At 46.2% G+C, this 22,214-nt stretch overlaps 1 protein-coding gene across 2 annotated transcripts in view; it reads right to left on the reverse strand.

Moving 5' to 3' along the window:
* FZR1 (fizzy and cell division cycle 20 related 1) overlaps positions 1–22,214 on the reverse strand; it is a 116,293-nt gene that overhangs the window by 1,742 nt on the left and 92,337 nt on the right. For both annotated transcript variants that reach the window (XM_073595275.1, XM_073595271.1), the window contains exon 13: positions 21,438–21,530. In XM_073595275.1, coding sequence (XP_073451376.1) covers positions 21,438–21,530 — 93 coding nt within the window. The remainder of the gene's footprint in view (positions 1–21,437; positions 21,531–22,214) is intronic.

The raw sequence follows: 22,214 nt of genomic DNA on the forward strand, positions 1-22,214 counted from the left end.
TAGGAAACAGGCTGTGAAGCCGTAAGGCTTCACTTCCCATTTCCCTTAGTAATGATGCCGGCGCCTGCACCCAGAGCCGAGGGATGGGTCAACTTCGGGTGCCAACATCATGGGCTCCCAGGACAGGCATGTGTCCTTATATTAAAAGTCAGCAGCTGCAGTATTTGTAGCTGCTGACTTTTACTTTTACCCAGGCGGAACTCCGTTTTAAGGCACCCATTATAGTAAAGGGTCAATCAAACAGTATTGGAGGCAGAAGGGTTCAGGTCAAGCTTCAACACTAACATGAACTGCCAAAGCTCTGCCCGATAAAACAACCTAGTGTTGGAACATAGCAGGGGAATTGCAGGCTGCTGCAGTTATATGTAGAAATCTAATTGTACCGAATAGCAGCCTTTTCCTATCTTTAAATGTGACAGTGTCACTTTAAATACGCCATCTTAAAAAAGGTGGTTGTAAACCTTAGTCATGAAGTGTGGACAAAGCACATATCTGCATTGTTTACTTATCTCTTCCCCAAAGCTCTAAGGCCCCTTTCACACTGGGGCGGTGCGTGCGTCGGCGGTAAAGTGCTGCTATTTTTAGCAGTGCTTTACCGTCAATTTCATTGCGCTATTCGGCCACTAGCGGGGCGCTTTTACCCCCCCCCCGCTAGTGGCCGAGAAAGGGTTAAAAGCAGCGATATGCCGGCGGTATAGCTGCGCTGCCCCATTGATTTCAATGGGCAGGAGCGGTGTATACACCACTCCTTCACCGCTCCAAAGATGCTGCTTGCAGGAGTTTTTTTAACGTCCTGCAAGCACACCGCTCCAGTGTGAAAGCACTCGAGCTTTCACATTGGAGAGACAGGAGCAGCTCTTTACAGGCGCTATTTTTAATCGCTGTAGCACCTGTAAAGCGCCTCAGTGTGAAAGGGGTCTAAGTGTCGTTTCTCTCTGGTATCAGCATGTGTCACTTCTGAGAAGTTTACCCACATGAGATAAAAATGTGGCAAGAGCGTGTCTATTCACAACACACAACACAGCTCTTCATCGTTCATTCGCTCCTGTGTGCTGTGTGGAGGGGGGTGTGTGCGCCTTTCCTCCAATCAGCTCCCACACACTATAACTGCAGCTCTCCACCCCTCCTCTGTGCTACTGACAGATGAAGAAGGATTTTAACACGATTCTGCCCCTTTGAAGGGGTGTAGGGAAGAGAAGGCTGCAGATAAAGAGGTAAACCATACGCAGGAGGATTTGTTTCATCTCTGTGCATCATCTGAGGCTATTCACTTGGAAGCGAATGGAAAGAAAAAAAAAAAAAAAAAAAAACTAGGATACTGATACTTTTCAGAGATGGTGTTCTGGGCTTTCCACAATAAGGAAACTGGGAAGCAGGGCACTAAGATGGACATACTGGTCATTGCCATTGGTAACGTGTAAAACAACTGCAGTGCACTGAATTAAGCCCTCACAAAAAGGTAAGAAAATAGCACAAATGTTCCCCAGTTAACCAAGCAAGTCACAAAATTCAGAGAGGGGAATAAGGACTTGAAGTCAAGCATCGCTATCAGTGCAATCAAAGAGAAAACAGTGAAAAAAATAAAAATCAACTGCAGAAAGGAGTGTAGGAGTGAATGGGATACAACTCTCAAGATTTAGAGAAACAGTTCAGGGAAAACACACAATTAGGTGCCCATAATGCCAAAAGAGCAGCTCAATAAACATGCCCAGTTCAAAAAGGGTAAAAGAGGGGCTACGAGGGGAAATCTACTACTTTAATAGCACCTTGTATTCGATTTCAGTCTACCTCCCACTCAGTCTACCTACCCCCCCCCCCCCCAAAGCTATAGCCGGCAGCACTGATCAGTGTATTCTGAAGGCAGGGAACACAGGGGGACCATTCCCCTATCCAACACAAATGTGTGGATGGGGGAAATTAGTAATATTTTGACGTTCAACCAGAAAAAAGAAAAAAAAAAAAAGACTCATACAGTTGTGCTTAAAAGCATACCCTGGCAGAAATCGTGACATTTTGGCATGGATATTGAAAATATGACTGATCATGCCAAAAAAACTGGGACTTTTTGTTACTCACTGTAAAATCCCTTTCTCTGAGTTCAGTGACAGACACAGCAGCTGCTTCTTTATCCATGATCAAATAGGGTTTTATAGCCCCACCTACTGGAGTAGGATACTTGGCTCCTCCTATGGGCATTTCTCTCTGGCCATAAAACACACTCTCTCCTATGGGCCTCCAGTCAGTCACAAGCAATGTCAAAGAAGAATTTCTATAGAGGGGTGTACACAGGGCCGGTGCTAGAAATCATGGGACCCCGTACAGCCTACCTGGCGATTCCATTGCACAGCGTAGGAAAGTATAGACAGGTTTGTTATTTTTTTTTTTTTTAAATTTACCTTTACAAACCCTTTAACATGCAGAGTGTAGATCAGGTGTATGTATTTATTTCTAAAATGCAGGTGTCAAGAAGATGTTCTGTACAGTGTGCGCATGGTTCAAGGGTCAGGAGAGGGTCACGTGCACAGTGCAGGGGTCAGGAGAGGGTCACGTGCACAGTGCAGGGGTCAGGAGAGGGTCACGTGCACAGTGCAGGGGTCAGGAGAGGGTCACGTGCACAGTGCAGGGGTCAGGAGAGGGTCACGTGCACAGTGCAGGGGTCAGGAGAGGGTCACGTGCACAGTGCAGGGGTCAGGAGAGGGTCACGTGCACAGTGCAGGGGTCAGGAGAGGGTCACGTGCACAGTGCAGGGGTCAGGAGAGGGTCACGTGCACAGTGCAGGGGTCAGGAGAGGGTCACGTGCACAGTGCAGGGGTCAGGAGAGGGTCACGTGCACAGTGCAGGGGTCAGGAGAGGGTCACGTGCACAGTGCAGGGGTCAGGAGAGGGTCACGTGCACAGTGCAGGGGTCAGGAGAGGGTCACGTGCACAGTGCAGGGGTCAGGAGAGGGTCACGTGCACAGTGCAGCGGTCAGGAGAGGGTCACGTGCACAGTGCAGCGGTCAGGAGAGGGTCACGTGCACAGTGCAGCGGTCAGGAGAGGGTCACGTGCACAGTGCAGGGGTCAGGAGAGGGTCACGTGCACAGTGCAGGGGTCAGGAGAGGGTCACGTGCACAGTGCAGGGGTCAGGAGAGGGTCACGTGCACAGTGCAGGGGTCAGGAGAGGGTCACGTGCACAGTGCAGGGGTCAGGAGAGGGTCACGTGCACAGTGCAGCGGTCAGGAGAGGGTCACGTGCACAGTGCAGCGGTCAGGAGAGGGTCACGTGCACAGTGCAGCGGTCAGGAGAGGGTCACGTGCACAGTGCAGCGGTCAGGAGAGGGTCACGTGCACAGTGCAGCGGTCAGGAGAGGGTCACGTGCACAGTGCAGCGGTCAGGAGAGGGTCACGTGCACAGTGCAGCGGTCAGGAGAGGGTCACGTGCACAGTGCAGCGGTCAGGAGAGGGTCACGTGCACAGTGCAGCGGTCAGGAGAGGGTCACGTGCACAGTGCAGCGGTCAGGAGAGGGTCACGTGCACAGTGCAGCGGTCAGGAGAGGGTCACGTGCACAGTGCAGCGGTCAGGAGAGGGTCACGTGCACAGTGCAGCGGTCAGGAGAGGGTCACGTGCACAGTGCAGCGGTCAGGAGAGGGTCACGTGCACAGTGCAGCGGTCAGGAGAGGGTCACGTGCACAGTGCAGCGGTCAGGAGAGGGTCACGTGCACAGTGCAGGGGTCAGGAGAGGGTCACGTGCACAGTGCAGGGGTCAGGAGAGCGTCACGTGCACAGTGCAGGGGTCAGGAGAGGGTCACGTGCACAGTGCAGGGGTCAGGAGAGGGTCACGTGCACAGTGCAGGGGTCAGGAGAGGGTCACGTGCACAGTGCAGGGGTCAGGAGAGGGTCACGTGCACAGTGCAGGGGTCAGGAGAGGGTCACGTGCACAGTGCAAGGGTCAGGAGTTTGTAACATACAGAGTCCAGGGGTCAGGAGAGGGTAACAGGCAAAGCCAGAAAATGGGGGTATACAAAAGTTATCCCCACATGTCACACTTGACAGCCAAAAATGACCCGTACCATTTAAGGGGGCTGCCTTGCAACTGTGTACAATAAAAAGCAGTTACAGTGAGGTGGTGCAAGTTTATATGGATTAAATGAGGTGGAGGCGGCAATATATTACTTCCCCACCATCTGTCAAACACCCTCTGAAAAGCAATACTGTGGATTTCCCATTTACTGTGGATCACTCTTCAGTGGAAAACACAAGCATGCACTAATCCACAGCAATAAAGCACCCGAGATGTGTCACTTCAAGCACGTGGTTAGTGCTGCAGCATCTAATAATCAAGAGACCTATTAAAATAAATCAACGGAATAAAAACTACAGCAGGGAAAATTTCACTCCGGGCACAGTAAATAGACATCTTTTAGATATGTGGGAGGGCAGTATGCAGTCTAATGCTCAGAGCCAAGGCACAGTCTCCCCAATAACAACCACCCCCCTTCCCCCTTCTCAAGCACCTGGTCCTGCCAGCTTCTTCTCTCTGGGGTCCTTGGACAGTGCTTGCACTGAGAGGGAGGTGGGTAAATACTCTGTAGCGGAGAGCCCAGGGACCGGCCAGAAGCTAAGCACCTCTAAAACCTCCGCTCCTTATACTTCATCCTTGGCTCTGACTTAGGCAGCCAGGGCCAAGGAGCAGAAAGAGAACTTTTTTTTTTTTAATTCTTTATTTTTCATTCAAGGAAAAGGACATAGGGCTGTGCACAACCCATCACACATTGCTTCATGGCAATGTTTAACAGCAAATCACATCTAAACTAGTACAGAAACAGGCGCTAGGTTGACTAATGAACCATTGGCAACCACTGAGATCAATGCATATTGTAGGATGTTGTTACTTAGAAACACCCTGCCCATTTCCCGAGGAAAAAAAAAAAAAGGGGGGGGGGGGGATTGGGAAAGGGTGGAAGGAAGGGGAGAGAGACCCTCCCCAAATAGAAACCCAATCTTCCTCTGGTGTTCCATTAGGCTGTGAGGCTAACAGGAATCCCTTTACATTGTAAGAAGTCACAGCTAAACGGGTCATAATAAAGTCCTTCGGAAAATCAAGTCCTGGAGTGACCCATCCCTGTGAGGAGGAAGGGGGGGGGGGGGAGAGAGAATAAGTACAAGAAAAGGCAGACCAAGATGTAGCAAGAAAGAAGAGACTTTAGAAGGATCTATGGGTAGGAGAAGCTACTGACAGGATGCGACGTACGGATCACATCAGAGCGAGTAAGAAGAAAACAGTACCACGCTTCTAGCTATCCTCTAATAGAGAAGCGTGTATGGTGGGGAAGTTGACAACCACGGCAGTGCGCCGAGATGGGAGTCTCAATTTAGTAGACCTTAGACTGACCAACCCACCTCCACCCAGACCAACCCAATCACCCACTGCCTGAAATATCCCCAAGCACATGTACTAAATGTGAGGGGCAGAGCCAAAATTAGAAATTAAAAAAAAAAAAAAAAACACGTAATGTAATGTATAACATATCTAAGGGTGTACTGCCACTTCAGGTGGCACCCAGCTTGGTTCCGTGGGATGAGAAAGCCCGAGCCGGCCACCCTCTCTGGCCCCCCGCACCCACCATTCCTCAAACCCATATTACCACTATTTATACCATCTGGAGATGCAGGCCCTACATACCACGGGCTAATTAGTGGAGATCAACACAATATATAAGAAAAAAACAAACAAAAAACAAATAACAAAACATGCGAGAAACCGCAACCCCAAGCCTAATTCAACCTAGTAGGCGGCCAATGGCTGCCTACAAGAGGCCCCCAGCATAAGGCTGCAGCCTGCTCCAGGCAGGCATAGAACGCCTCCCCCCTGGTGACAACTCTACCTGGCAGACCAGACACCCACATGAACCGCTGATACTCATCCCATTACACTGTTGCATTAAATATGACATATAAATCCCCCCTCACTTCCCTCAGTAAACTGATTGAACGCTCCCATCTTATATCAAAAGACATGGAGGGAACATAGGTGTTAAAGCAGAATGGGGCCAGTGTCCATAGCGGAATGTGACCCACGAGGGGCCTGTTGATCACTGCAGAGGACCTGGCAACCCTTCTGTTCTCATCCAGTGAGACCTTTCCGAGGGCTTGGGAGTAGGGAGTAGCAGTCCTGAATGGGCGCTCAATGAGTTCGCCCACTGCCTGTACTCCACCGACCGGGGAAGATCTGGCAAAACAGAAAAGTTGACAACCCTGGGGCATAGCGCCAAATTAAGTCCCACTGGGAAACATGGAAAACAAATATAGCAGAGAGGCTGGATGGATGAGACTCAATTTCAAATGCCCCCACAAAAAGTATGCATGTCTCAACGAAGATCCAAATAAAACATCAATTTTGTCGAAGGGGTTAAGTTTCTGCCCTGAATCTGATATGGACAAGTTTGATATTATTAAAGACCTCCAGCTCTTTGCAAGAAAACTCTTGCTAAAGAGTATGTACAACAAAAGACATTATCCATGGAAGAGCAAAAACACAAGATTAAAAAGCTCTGGATAATCTTATCGAATTGCTTGAACAGGATGGGAGGGACCTAATAGAAAGACTTGATGTAGAAGCACTCCTCAATGAAAGCATCACCATTAAAAAAGGACAAATCAATAACATAAGCAAAAAATAAATAAATAATATCGAACAAAATTTCCCTCGCCAAGTTCCAATATCAATTTAGAGACTTTTCTAGCCATGACTACTAGATAAAATAAAAAATGTAATACCCGTAATATGACACATAACATGTCTATTCAAGAACATAAAGCCATTGAAACTTAGACTAACCAACACCACTTAACAATAAAACCAGCACACAAGGGGGGTAAATTGTCATCATGACTAATTTCCAATATAAGAGTATGTGTCTAAAAAGTCTGAATAACAAATCATGGTATAGACAAATCTCGAGATCTTGGATTGAAAAATATGATAAAAAATTCTATTTATTGGTAGACAACGCGTATCTAAATAATCAAAACAGATCTGGGACTTTATACATACCCATCATCCGAAAATACCTACTCTTTATAGTTTACCCAAGATTCACAAAAACATAAATAATCCTCCAGGACAACTGGTTTTCAGTTATTCCACCACAACCTTATACTAAGTAAATTTATTGATGAACAGATTAGACCCCATGTGATTAATTTGCCATCTTATGTTAGAAATACAATGCACCTCCTCCAAAATTTGGAGGGGCTGGTTGTACCTCCCGATGCCCTGCTGGTGGCAGTTGATGTTGAAGCTCTCTGTAGCTCCATCCCCCACCAGCTGGGCATCAATGCTATTAGACATGTTATTTCACAGTCACATAGGGACAACTGGCCTTTCAATGAATTCATACTCTCGGCCCTGGAACACATACTGGTACATAATGTCTTTTCCTTTGATGGTTACCACTACTTCCAGGTACAAAGCGTGGCTACGGGGACCTGTTGCGCCCCATCCTAAGCCAATCTGTACCTAGGGGAGTGGGAACAGATTTTTTTGGTAGATGAAAATCTGTCTTTGACGGAAAACATACCAGGTTGTATCAGTATATAGTATATATGTATAGTATAGTATATATAGTATAGTATATATGTAGTATATATGGTATCAGTATATAGATGACATATTGATCGTCTGGAGGGGATCGATCGATTTTCTAAATCAGTGTATTACAGCTATGAATAAGAAAACTTGTAAGTAAGTTTTACCATGACATTTAGCTCATTAGAAATCAATTTTTTGGATGTCACCATATCCAAAACACAAAGACGGCACACTTGCCAGCTCACTGTAGCGAGCAACACGATACTTCATGCATGTAGTGCACACCTATTACCTCTAATCAAATCTATCCCCTACAGCCAATATCTGCAGATACGCCACAACTGCTCTGAGAATGCTGTGTTTCTAGTGGAGGCCAATAAACTCAGAGAGAGATTACTGCACAGAGGCTATTCCCCCACGTGCCTAAAGAAGGCATATAAAAAAGCTAATAGATCCAGACAAAAAAAACAAAGCATCAAATACTTTGAGGAGCATTACACGATACACTAAACATCATAACAGAATCAGAGCCATTATATCAAAATATTGGCACCTTCTGTATATCGATCCCGCTCTGAGCCCTTTTGTCCCATAGAGTCCATCTATAACCTATCGTAGAAGATCCCTAAAAGATGTACTTGTACACAGTGAATTCACAGCAGAATTCCACAAGGATCCATGTAAATGTCCGGGCACCTTTCGATGTGGCGGATGTGGCTACTGCCAATACACGTATACAGGAAGCAATATTAGACTCCCCAATGGTAGGATCTTCAAACCTACACATTATGCCAACTGTAAAACAATGGGGGTAGTATATATGCTGTCCTGTCAATGTGGATCTTTCTACATAGGAAAGACAAAACAAGAATTTCACAAAAGGGTCTATAGGCTTATTCTCAGTATGCAGAAGTCAAACCCAGACCTCCCAAGTAGGCAGACATATTAGGAACATACATAGGGGGTAAATTCCCACAAGCAAAATATCTCATTCTTGAACAAAAACATCCCAATACCAGGGGTGGGGACTGGAATAGATTGTTACTCCAGTGTGAAACATGCTGGATAACAAGTCTGGATGCCACCTCACCCCCTGGCCTGAATGACATAGTTAGCCATCACCCCTTCCTTGAAGGTTTTTCATCTGGGGGTTGGGAAGAATAGGAGACTTAGGTGGTTATATGTCCAATTGTTTATCAGGATAAAATATACCAGTCCTCCCCTTGAATAAAACCAATATTCCCTATTTGAACCCCCTACTTCTGTTTCACTGCATGACAGCATGTATAGTGTCTTGGTGAACAGAGAACACCCTCTGTGTCTTCTTTGCCATGTTACTATTCTATATGCTTTCTCATATCCCCCCTTTTCTTTGATCGACCCATCTGAGGTCCAATTTAGCATAATATGCTGACAATGATGCTATTCTGCTAGGCCTTCCAAACTCTCCTATAACTTCCCCATTCTTCCTTTTCCATCACCCGATGGTGGGACTCCATTTTTCGTACTCCTTTGTTGTGGATGGGTCTCAATCGGCTCATTAAGGGGGTGTTCTGCGTTCTTTACGTGCCCCCCCCCCCATCATTCCCAAGGCCCTGACACAATCGGGCTCTTTTCTTAGTTCCGCCCATTGTCAGCAGGCTGTGATTGTGCGTCTGTGTCTGTAGACGCCGTCACGCCTTTTGGGGAGGCGCCGTGCACTCTAAGGACAGTTGGTCCAGGTTGGCCAAGAATGCACATGCTCAGTGACCTTTTACCACTGAGTATGCGCAGTACATTCGGCAATACTGCACATGCGTGGACATCTGCAGGTGTATATCAGATCCCACAGTGGCGTGCACACAACACAGCTGCGATAGATCTGACTACTGACAACTCTCCAGCGAAAGCAAGATGGACACACAAGACACGCTTGTTGTGGCTTTTTGACCTACTCAACAACAAGCTTGAGGCGATTCCTATCCTTATAATGCTGCCCCTTTGCATCTCAAAACTGCCTCCTGGGCAGGGGATTCATGGGAACTCTCCTAGCCATTTTTTTTTTAGGATTGCCAAACCGGGGACATCTTCCTGTGTAGAATCTCTCTCTCTATATATAGAATTTATATATATATATTTTTCTTTCTATCCAAGTATGTATGTCTTGTGTATATATAATCCTGTACAACTTCATTTGGGGTTTGATTGTAAAGTACATTGGACATTACTTCTTTCCGTTTTATATTTCAGATCAGTCCAGAACTGATTTTTTTTCCTCTGTTGCCCTCCTCCCTTTATTTGGACCTTCGTTGAGATATCCATACTTTTTGTGGGGGTATTTGAAATTGAGTCTCATCCGTCCAGCCTCTCTGCTATATGATGCTCAAGGTCTCCTATATTCATGTACAATCTACTGATACCATTGGTACGTGATATGTATTGCCATCTATTTGCTTTTCATGCTCTACACCGATGTTTGTCTATTGCCTTTATAATGATATATATGTTTCCTTGATGAACATTTTGCTTTGTTTATAAAAAAACCCTGAAGAAGGGCATCAAGCCGGAAACGTCAGATTCATCAGAGAGACCTTAATGTCTGTATGTGTATCAATATTATTTTCATTTCTATGCTATTGTGCATTCTTGTCTATATGACAAGGCTTTACGATTATATAATTTTTTGTAATAAAATACTTTAATATTAATATTAGGCGTTGTTGGTCACTTTTAAAATCCCATTTCCCAAGGGGGGCTGTTTTTTTCTCTATATAAATCGGGATGTGGTGACCTCAGACAGATGATCTTGCAGAAGTTGGAACTTCCTCTCCATCGAAATCCAGAGGCCCCTTCTGCCAGGCTGCCCGCATGATGGCTTCTTTTACTGTAAAGAAGTGGACACGGCATAGCACATCACGAGGAGCTTGCTGGGAGACATCCCTCATCGCTGGAACTCTGTACCCAGTCGATTTCAATCACAGCCGACGGGGGTCTCCCAACAGTAGATTGAAACTGCCACTAATGATGCACGGAGATCTGACCCCACTGTTGAATCTGGGATGCCTTTTAGCCTTATATTGTTCCTCCTACTGCGTTTCTTGGCATCCTCTATTTGCAGTTGCATAGTGATTAGGCGCTGCTGATAGAAGCCAAGCTGGTTCTCCAGTGCATCCATGCGAGATGCTGAGGAGGTATTTTGTTCTTCCAAGGTCTGCACACGCAGATCAACAGCCTGTGCACTAGATCTGAGCTCCTCTATGTCCTCTTGCAGGGCTCCTGTCCATTGCCCCAACATGTTTTGAATGAAAGCCTTTGTAGGCAGAGCCTGGAGGATCTGCCTGATATCAGCATCCTCCGAGCATACAAACCGTGCTGGGCTATGAGTCCCAGGATGTGGCTGAAGGACTCACCTGCGGGATTATCAAAGTGAGTATAGGGGAATGGGAATGTGCCGTGGCCGCTGACAGAGCCGTCCCCGTAGAGGAGCCAGGGATCTGTCCAAGCCCGCCGTCCTGCTGGTCAGGACGGGTGGGCGCCATCTTGAATTCGTCCATTGGCAGGGTCCCGGTCCTTACCGGCAAGTAGCGGGTGATGTACGGGTGGCCGGGCGTGCTTTGAGATCGGGAGCCTTTGCCCTTCTATCGGGCTATCAGGTTAGCAGGCAGGTTGGAATCCACTGGAATTGTCTCCAGCTCCACAGAGATCAGCTAAGGTGCTTCTTCACGCTGCTATGGTCAGACTACGCCACCAGAAAGAGAACTTTTTAACCACTTTCAAGAGTAATCTGCAGCCACATGTCCAGACGATTACAATAAAGTTCCGATCTCCTCTATATCAACACGCCGGGGCTTTAATGTAATCATCTGGACATGCGGCTGCAGACTATTTCCCAAAGTGGTTAAAAACGTTCTCTTTCTGCATTACCCCCCCACCCCACACACACACACTAAGGCATGGGACTCCGTGAAGTGCTTTTTTAAACAGCTGCAAAGCACAGGCATTGTATATCTGTACTTATAATTTGCGAGTCCCTCTCTGCCTCTGGGCCCCCCTGCAGGACTGGTGATCCCCCCTCATCGGTGGCCTTGGGAGTACATATGCCTGCACAACTGGATGCCAAATCAAACAGCAATTTCCAAGCCTTTCATTGGACCATCCTTAAACACAAAGAGAAATGGACCTTTGAAAAGCAGCCGTCACTGAAAAGGTACATGCGAAGCATGCAAACCACATCCAAAAAGTGTAAGGCCACCTCCCTAGGATGTGACATCTGACACAGACGAGGACACCGTGGTTGGGCAACGAGACTAGTTTGGAGTCACCAGGAAGATCAGGATCCTTTTGGCTTCCATCCTGCATAACAGATGAGGTATGAGGTGAATGGGGCAATAGATGAAAGGCATAGATGAGACTGAACAGATTCCACAGCGCCACTAGCGCATCTGTCGCGCCTGCCAGAGGCGGTGGAGGTGGGATGCTAAGAGATCGGTGTCCCCCAGCGAAGACAGAGCTGATGGGAACACCTCTGGGTGTAGGGACCACTCGCATTGATCCAGCGTCTGACGGCTGAGGTAAACGGCTTGCCAGATTTTGACACCTGGAATTCGTATGGCGGACAGAGCCAGAATAAACCTTTTCGCCCATCGCACCAGAAACACCACTCCTCGAAGAAGCAAATCCTGCACAGCCCGTACAGAGCCAGCAGTCTGTCCGATCACTGTGGCCGTATTGACCCAGGAAATAGATGGATCCACCTCCTGCCGAGTAGACCACTTCTTTAGAAGGGTCTCCTAAAGGGGAAGCGTATCGCAAAGCACTTCGGAAGTACAAAACAGGTGCTTGTGCGACCCTGGGTTTATTTATTTATTTCTTTTCTTCTTTTAGACAATTTTGGCAAAATATGCAGAATAAGGTAAATCCTTACAAGCCTGAGCTGGTAGGTACCACAGCAGATGTTCCAGCGGAATCCTCAATTTTAAGAGTTTCCCGAAAACCATCAATGAGAGCGGCAGCAACAGTGTCAGAGGCAGGAGGACCCATCCTCCCCATCTGATGGATCAGGGGGTAAGTCATCTGGACCCACAGCAATGCAAAACCGGCGGCGGAGCCCGATTTAGGCTCAGAACAGTCCGATGAAGAGGGTAACCACGGGGGCCGCTTCTTGCTTGCCTCGCATCCAAACGCCACCTCTGCAGCGGGGGAAGAATGCTCTTGAGACCCCATAGGAACCACATAACCTGATGGAAGCTGCTGAAACAAGGGACCTCACAAGGTCCTAAGGCAGGGTAGACCACACCCAGGCTGCCCAGCAGAGGGAGGGGAAACCCCCAGAAGGGACTCACCACTGGACCACCAGAGGCTACAAAAGTCACTGCATGTGCACGCCACGAATTCCAGGGACTGGCCCACACCCTCTGACCCTCAGAAGGAAGGACAAGGCCGATGCTGGGGGCTACAGGAAAATGGCAACTCAGTTCCTCCTCCAGCCAGCTCACATAGCCGGTGTACAGGCATTCAGTCCATGACAAAATATGCACCGAGCATGCCCAGCAGAGAACAAGAGCAGGAAAGTTTCTCACTGCTTGCGAGCTCCCAGGACCTAGAGGCAGAGAAGGTAGGCGGCATCTTCCCTGCAGTAGTACTAGTATTTAGTAAATGGGCAGTTTAAGGTAGTTTTCTGTAGCAATTAGTACCTGCGTTTGAACAGTTTATTCTCTCTCACATGGATCCATTGAGCAGGCTAGATACTGAGCCATGGGGAGCAGAAAAGAAATGTCAAAAGATCTGCCTAACAAGGCAATGGAACTTTATAAAGATGGAAAAGAGGAGCTCTTGATACAAAGCGGAGGTCAGGTAGACCGAGAAAGATTGCAACCACAACCGCCAGAAGAATTGTTCGGGATACAAAGAAAAACCCACAGGTAACCTCAGGAGAACTACAGGCTGCCCTGGAAAAATATGGTGTGGTTGTTTCAAGGAACACAACATGACAATACTTAAAAATTAGCTGCGTAAGGAGGGATAGAGAACAGGGATTATAGCAGTGCCTAAATAAAGTATATATTAGACTAATAAGTAAAAATATGAAGAGTTTTATTATTACAAAAATCAAAACATAAAATGCATACACAGGTGTGTGAACAAACATAACGGTACATACAAAAGTGGCCACAGATGTTAAAGGGCCACAAAATTAAAACAGGCGATTAATCCCTACATGTTTAGCCAAAACATTGGCTTCTTCAGAGGAATGATATTGAAAACCTGTATATGTATGTGGACTTTATAAAAAACAAAAATATACAATTGAAAGAAAAATTAATTGCAGACAACAATTAAAAAAATAAACATGTCAAACAACATTAACAATAGCTGATTCGTATAATGAAAGCATGACATGGCTTAAATGCTCCCCACAACAGAGGATCCCCCACATAGGAAAATCAAATACCTACCTCTAATTCCCCAAACGCCGATGCGGCGCCAGGGCCGCAAGGACAGTCAGCAACTAATTGCCGCACCAATTCAGGCTGCAGAGGGCTAACAGAGGCCTAGCATACAGAGAAAAATAATAAAAAAGGTACACGGGGGTTTCTCGGGGTTGAGCCCCAGCCCGTTTGGTAGCCTCTGCCCCTGTTTAGGTCCCTCCTATTCCACACTGGTTTTCATCGGCCCGTTCCCTCGGCCCCTCTGGTAGGTGTGTCTAGCCAGGCCTGTGGTCACATTGGTCGCTAGCTACCCATTGCCCGAATTGCGTCATGTGACGTTCGCGTCACGTCATGCGTGAATCTTTTTGCACGGCATTATGGGAATTGTATGCCCAGATGTCCTCTCCTGTCCGCTGCCGATCGGTGACGTCACACGCCGATCGGGTGGGGGCTTATAAAAGCCAGCCAGTCCAGCCTCACCCTTGCTGGACTCCAGGGGCGCCTCATGAGTTTACGATCGCTTCGTGGTATGTACTTTTCCCAGTTTTTGCTGGCATTTCTCCTTTTTCTTGATCGCTATATCCCATGCGGTTTCATTCTCTCCCGTTCCTTAGGTGTTTCTATTGACCTGGGTGACAGGTTGTAGCGGTTTTTGCAGATACTCCCGCTGGGTGATCACTTTTTTTTTTTTTATCCAAATGAAAAGTTTATTACGTTCAACATAGACATAGCCATGCTTCAACAATACACAGTTACATTTCATATTTTGCAAAATCTCTTTACATAATGGCTGTAATTCCATCATAGGTAAGGCACAACACGCTCTATTCCAGCCCTCTACTTCTTGCTCCTCCCATGCTTCCCTGTGACCCATTATCTTTTTCTAGTTTGACCAATAATCGGTACCAGTGCAATTAACCAACATTCAAACCCAACAATCTACCCATCACTAACCAACATTCAAACCCAACAATCTACCCATCACTAGATCCAAATGGGACCAGTCCAGGTACATCCAGCCACGGGCTCCAAAGCTTCTTAAACTTTCGGGAGCATCCCCTGTGTTGATATACCATTTTCTCCATTCTGATCATATTCCTAACTGCGGAAATCCATTCCTCAACTGTGGGAGGGTCCTTTGAAATCCAGTGGAGCATTATCATCTTACGTGCTAACAGTAGGGTCCTGGTAACTGCTGTTCTGATGCTCGCCTCCCATTCAAAGACCTCCAATATATTTAGCAAACAGTGTTTTGGGCCAGTAGGCATAGAGATCTGAAATACCCCGTTTATGGTATCCACCACTTCCATCCAATAGGAATGAAGCTTAGGGCACCTACACAGTAGGTGGATCAGATCGCCATGATCCCTTTTGCATCTAGTGCACATCGGAGTAGGTCTGAGACCCAATTTATACAATCTATGCGGGGTATAATACACCCTCAAGACGAGATATAGTTGTGTTAGCCTCTGCGATACATTCAGGGAACTCGTGAGTACCGCCAGTAAAATCTCCTCCCACTGGTCTCCATCTATCTGTCCCACATCTCTCTCCCACTTATCCATCATTCTCAAGGGGTTTTTATTCAGAAAACACTGCAGCAGCATATTATAGCATTGAGAAATGAAACATTTAGTGTTGTCAGCTCTCAAGACTAGGTTAAATAATGGTGTTGGTGAAGGAGACCACTCAGAAGCACTGCTCTGTGCCTTCACGGCATGTTTCGATTGCATATAATGGAACCGCATACTGGATGGCAAGCCATGTCTTTCCTGCATGCAGAACCTCAAAGGGCAGTAGAACACCTTTAAAAAAAATTTCCCGTAATTATTATATATATATATATATATATATATATATATATATATATATATATATATATATATATATATATATATATATATATATAAAACATCACCCCATATCTCTTCCATAGGGCCCCATGCAGTAGCTGTGCTATTTCAGGGTAAGTTCCATTGGACCTTATCGGGCTAAACTCCGTGTATCCCGTCACTCCCTGTATGTATCCGATTTCGTTCCAAATTTTTTGCAGAAGATTATAGGTCGGGTACTTCTTATTTGGTTTCCCAAAGGCTAAAGCTTCAAGTGCCGCTGGCACAGAGTCTCGTTTTACCGTGTGTAACATCACATTCTCTGAAGAGCTGCGGGCATTACTCATTCTGTCAGCTTCCTCACCCATAAACTCTATTAGGTGTTGGAGCTGCGCTGCCAAATAGTATAACCATGGGTTTGGTAGGGCTAGTCCCCCCTCATCCTTAAGGCGCTGTAAATGCTCAAGTTTAATCCTGGGGGTATGATTTTTCCAGATTAGTAGGTGGAATAGGGAGTTGACAATTCTAAATGTCTTCAAGGGGACCACTACTGGAGAATTATGGAGAACATATAGGAGCTGGGGCATAAGAAACATCTTGATCAGATTCACCCTACCAGCTATTGACAAGCAGAGCGAGTTCCACGTCTTAATACGATCCCGAAATTTTGCAGTATTGGGGAGATGTTCAGCCTCTCATATTCCCTTACCGTAGGCGTCACCATGACTCCCAGATACCTAAAGGATGTGGCCAAGGGTATGGAGTTATCATTGGGAGGCTTACCCTCTTCATCAATGAGCATTAGGGAGGATTTTGTCCAGTTAATCTGGAGCCCTGAATAGGTGCCAAATTCCGTAATGGTGGACATAGTTTCTCGCAGGGAACCTTCAACATCCCCTAGCAGAATCATGGTATCATCCGCGTAGAGCATCAATTTCTCATGTGTGTCCCCATAACGGAAGCCGGTAATACCCGGGTGGTCTCTAATTGTGATAGCCAAGGGTTCAATAGCCAACGCGAAGAGCAGGGGAGACAGTGGACACCCCTGTCTCGTGCCCCACCCCAGCGCAAAGGTATGAGACATTCTGCCTCATGCCCTAATAGCCGCCTGTGGGCAGCAATAAAGCAAACGGACCCAGGAGATGTAGGTTTCCCCAAATCCAAACCTCTGGAGAACTCCCCACAAATACTCCTAATCGATGCTGTTGAAGGCCTTCGCAGCATCCAACGAGAGCAGGGCCCTCTGTCCCCTATTATCTGCCTGGGACTGAATATTTAGATACAGTCTCCTGAGGTTCACCGCCGTGGACCTATGCGGCATGAACCCTGCTTGGTCCAGGTGTACTATAGAGGTAATGACCTTATTTAGTCTAAGTGCTAGGATTTTAGCCAACAGTTTGATATCGCTCTGAAGCAGAGAGATGGGTCTATATGATCCTGGGTCAAGAGGATCTTTCCCAGGCTTTAGTATAAGAACAATATTAGCAGTGGACATAGAGGGGGGTAGGGTTTTTTCCTGTCCGCCTCAAATACCGCCAATAGTTTAGGGAGAAGGATGTCAGCGTATTGCTTATAAATCTCCATGGGGAGCCCGTCCGACCCAGGGGCCTTACAGTTAGGGAACTCTGCGCTGTTTGTAGCTCCTCCACTGTAAGTGGGGCGTCTAGTGCCCTCCTATGCTCATTTGTGAGTTGTGGGAAATTAATGCCCTGTAGGTATCTCCTAAGGTCCCCCATGGTATGCTCCCCGGTAGATACAGTTTCTCATAAAATTCTGCTGTATATCGCCTCAGAGACGGATGGGGGCATAGCAGGGTTACAAATTGCTAAATCAATCCTGGATAACGTTCCATGTGTTTTGGAGAAACAGGAAAACTGCTTCTCCAAAGGATTCCTGTGTCTCCAAACATCCATCCACCCCACTTCATTGAGCAACCTCAGCAATGGCGACTCCCTCGACGAGGCAGACCCCCCCCTAAACTTGGGTGCCTGTCCATGGAGGGTCTCTGCCAGCAATTAAAATCTCTGATTATCAGCAATGGGAGCTCCGGCCTACCCGCCAAATAGGTCAACAAATTCCGGAGCACCACCACCGCGAACGGAGGAGGAATATATATATGCATGCTAAAATACAGTGTAGCGACCCAATGTGACAATACAGGAAGACATAACGCCCTTCAGAATCTATACATGCATCCAACTCCTGAAAATCAATTGCACTGTGTACCAGCACACTCGCCCCCCTAGAGAAGGAGGTGTGTGTGGAATGATACACTTTTCCCGCCCAAGAGTGCTGTAAACATCTGAGTTTCCGCAGTTAGGTGTGTTTCCTGAAAACACAATATGGCTGGGTGAAACTTCTTTAAATAAGTAGAGATCATCATACGTTTGAGTGGCGAACCCAGCCCCCTAACGTTCCAAGACACCAAATGTGTTTCAGCCATCCACCTGAAGTACCTGGGGACACCAGGGTGCATATACAAAAATACAAAATACAGGAATTGGTCAATGAGCAAAACAAAATTAAGTATCCCCTTGTGGGGAAGTTGGGCCAGTCCGTTATCAGCCAGGTTTGACCCCAGCACTGAATATTTGGTGTGAGCCATAATCTAGATACATCAATTTTACCATTGTTTGCATAGTAACAGATGCAGAGTCTAAAGTTCTCCAAAACAAAGCCTCTGGATAAAAAGGGGTAAACACAAAAAACAAACAGAGGACCAGGCAGTCAACAGGACAGGCCAGATTGATCCAACTTGGAACAAAAAATTATTAAGCACTTTTTTTCTATATCTCACGTAGAAAGATCGCATTTTTCTTGCAACTTCACAAGATAGCTCAAGCTTCACATGTTAGTATCACGTCTTGCTTCACATGTTAGTATCACGTCTTCCAGCAGAACAAGTCATAGGCTTCCCTTTTTACCAAAGACAATTCCGTCAGGATCAAAACATTTAGTAGCCAGTCGAGCCAGAAAAAAAACCCCCCAAAAAAAACCCCCAAAAAAAAACAAAAAAAAAAAAAAAAAACAGAAAAGGGCAAAAAGTGAACATAATTGTGAGCTCTCCATACAAAACTTGCCGGTACATCTAGCTTGATGATTTATCGTAGTGGCTGACAGCAGGTGCTAGCAAAATCAATCACCAGCGTCCTCTTCTCCACTGTGGCGTAGGGCCTGTTCATTTCGATCCAGCCATAGTGCAGCATCTTGAGCAGATTCAAAAAAGTGGGCTTGACGGTTAGCAGTGACCCTCAACTTGGTGGGGTACAACATGGCGTAGGGTAGCTGCAGTAATCGGTCTCCTTTTAACATCGGAGAACTTGGCCCGGCGCCTCTGCACCTCCGCAGAAAAGTCCGGATAGAAGGACACCCGGACCGCATTCACCTGAACATTAGCCTTCTCTCTAGCTTGTCTCAGTATAGCTTCCCTGTCTCTGTAATGTAGAAGATGGGCAAGGATGGGTCTGGGAGGGGCACCGGGTTGTGGTGGGCGGCCCGGTGTGCGATGAGCCCTCAACAGTGAAGAATGGCAAAAATGCTTCTTTTCCAAATATCTCCTGCAGCCACCCCTCTACAAAGGTGGTAGGGTCTCTCCCCTCGGATTTCTCCGGTAACCCTATGATGCGTATATTGTTCCGTCTCAGACGGTTTTCAATGTCATCTGCTCTATTGTTGGTATCTTTAGCCAGCTGATGTGCTACATGGGCCTCTCGAGCAACTGGGGGGAGTTTGTCTTCAACCTCACTCACCCTGCTTTCCACTGCGGTTGTGCGTTCTCGGATTTTTGTCTCAGCAGGGAAACGTCATCACTTAATCCCCCAAACTGCTCCTTGAGGGTATTCACGGAGGCTGTGCAGACATGCACCGCTCTAAGTATCTTGGCCAGGGTTGGCTGCTCATTGTCATCTGCTGCCGTGTCTGTATGCAGGGGAAGAGGCTGCTCAGCTGTACAGTCCTCCGTCTTCTCACATGCCCGTGCTGGCCCACGCCCCCGGGTGATCACTTCACCCTAATGTAGGAACTTGTTGCATACATTTCCTCTTTGTGGTAAGTGTTATGGGGACCTTGTCCTCATGGCATTCTACTAGATTTCTTATTTGAATTTTGGGGTCATGTCCATGTTCTATATGATTGTTATTTTTTCAATATTCTCTTTTTTTCGTTTACCTACACCCTATCGCTATTAATCTATCATTTGCTGCGGTTATCACTGATAGAAGACCTTCTGACGCTCCTGTTTCTATCTTGATTTTAATTAATTTTTATGTTGTGAGTATTGAGGCTATGTTAGCCCACCCTGCGGGACTTTAAATTCCATTAATGTTATCGTGTTAAGCTATACACTTTTTCTTTTTATTTTTTTTCTCTGTATGCTAGGTCTCTATTAGACCTCTGCAGCCTCAATTGGTGCGGCAATTGGTTGATGACAGTCCTCGGGTGGCCCTGGCGCCGCGCCGGCATTTGGGGAATTAGAGGTAGGTATTGGGTGACTTTCCTATGTGGGGGATCCTCTGTTGAGGGGAGCATTTAAGCCATGTCATGATTTCATTATACGAATCAATTATTGTTAATGTTGTTTGACATGTTTATTTTTTCAACTGTTATTGTCTGCAATTAATTTTTCTTTCAATTGTATATTTTTGTTTTCTATAGAGTCCACACACATATACAAGTTTTCAATATCATTCCCAATGTTTTGGCGAAGCATGTAGGGATTAAATCGCCTGTTCTAATTTTGTGGCCCTTTAACATCTGTGGCCACTTTTATATTTACCAGCTGTTATGTTTGTTCACACACCTGTGTATGTATTTTATGTTTTGATTTTTGTAATAAAAGACTTTATATTTTTACTTATCAGTATACTTTATTTAAGCATCGCTTAATCCCTGTTCTCTATCCCTCCTTACTTCGTTAATATCAAATTAGGGATGAGGCGCCATATACTTGAGGATTCCCAGCCATACTACATATTTTCCAAAGATTAGCTGCATGGTCGAGCTGCCAGAAAGAAGCCTTTACTGCACCAATTCCACAAAAAAGCCCAGTTTCAACATGCCCAACAACACCTCACAGCTTCTGGCATACTATTATCTGGAGTGACGAGACCTAAATTGAGCTTTATGGTCACAACACTATGGGGTTTATTTACTAAGGGCAAATCTACTTTGCGCTACAAGAGCACTTGGAAGTGCAGTCACTGTAGATCTGAGGGGGACATGCAAGGAAAATAAAGAGCATTTTTGCTTGCACATAATTGGATGATAGAAATCAGCAGAGCTTCCCCTCAGTTCTACATGGACTGCACTTCCAAGTGCACTTGCAGTGCAAAGTGGATTTGCCTTTAGTAAATCAACCCCTATGTTTGGAGTGGGGTCAACAATGCCTATAGCGACAAGAATACCATCCCCACTGTGAAGCGGTGGTGGCTCACTGATGTTTTTTTGTGTTTTGTCTGCTCACTCATGTTTTCTTTAAAGATGATACATACTGTATATTACCAATTTTCCAAGGGTATGCAAACTTTTGAGCACAACTGTATATGGGCTGCCTAAGTCAGAGTTGTCCAACAGTGTGTGGTTTAACATGTTTGTGCTGATCATTTTTCTATTACTGCCAGCTGACCTTACCTTTGTCGATCTTGTTTTGCTAAAAACATTCCAGAACCTTAATGTTTCATCTCCGGCACCTGTAACAATGGCTTCACCATCTGGGGACATGGCCTGTGGTGAGAAAAGAATTACAACATGAAACTGAATATTTCTACACGTAAAATAAAAGTACATCATTAATTCATGTTCAAGTAATCCGATTATCAAATAGACAGAATTTAAAAGTAGTTGTAAGCCCTCTCATATACCCAGTGAAGTGACTGGCCTCAGGTGATACAAAGAGATTTAACAAATCCTCCTACATAAGTTGTTCCTGTCTATCTGCAGCCCTTTCTTCTCTACAGCCATTCAAAGTGCTGAATTTTAAAAGATAACGCCCAGTTTGACAACTCCCCGGTGAAAGACTTAGGTGCTAAGGGTCTATCCAGGTCTGGGGAAAGGACGGCATTAAAATCGCCCAGTAGTAAAATTTTTGCAGGACAATAGAGGGCGATCCTCTCCAGTATAGTATATAGAATTCAGGACTCAAAGGGCGGCGGCACATATATGCCAGCAAAGACATACCTGTGCTGCCATAGCGTGAGTACCAGTATCACATACCTACCCAGCGGATCTGTGTGAACCGCTTTTATGACACACAGGAGAGAGATTTATGCGCGAAGATGGAAACCCCCCTCGCGTATGTCGAGTAATGCCGCGTACACATGATCAGAAATTCCGCCAGCAAAACTCCGATGAGAGCTTTTTGTCGGAAAATGCGACCGTGTGTATGCTCCATCGGTCTTTTGCTGGCGG

Source organism: Aquarana catesbeiana, linkage group LG01, assembly GCF_042186555.1.
Source record: "Aquarana catesbeiana isolate 2022-GZ linkage group LG01, ASM4218655v1, whole genome shotgun sequence".
Taxonomy (NCBI): domain Eukaryota; kingdom Metazoa; phylum Chordata; class Amphibia; order Anura; family Ranidae; genus Aquarana; species Aquarana catesbeiana.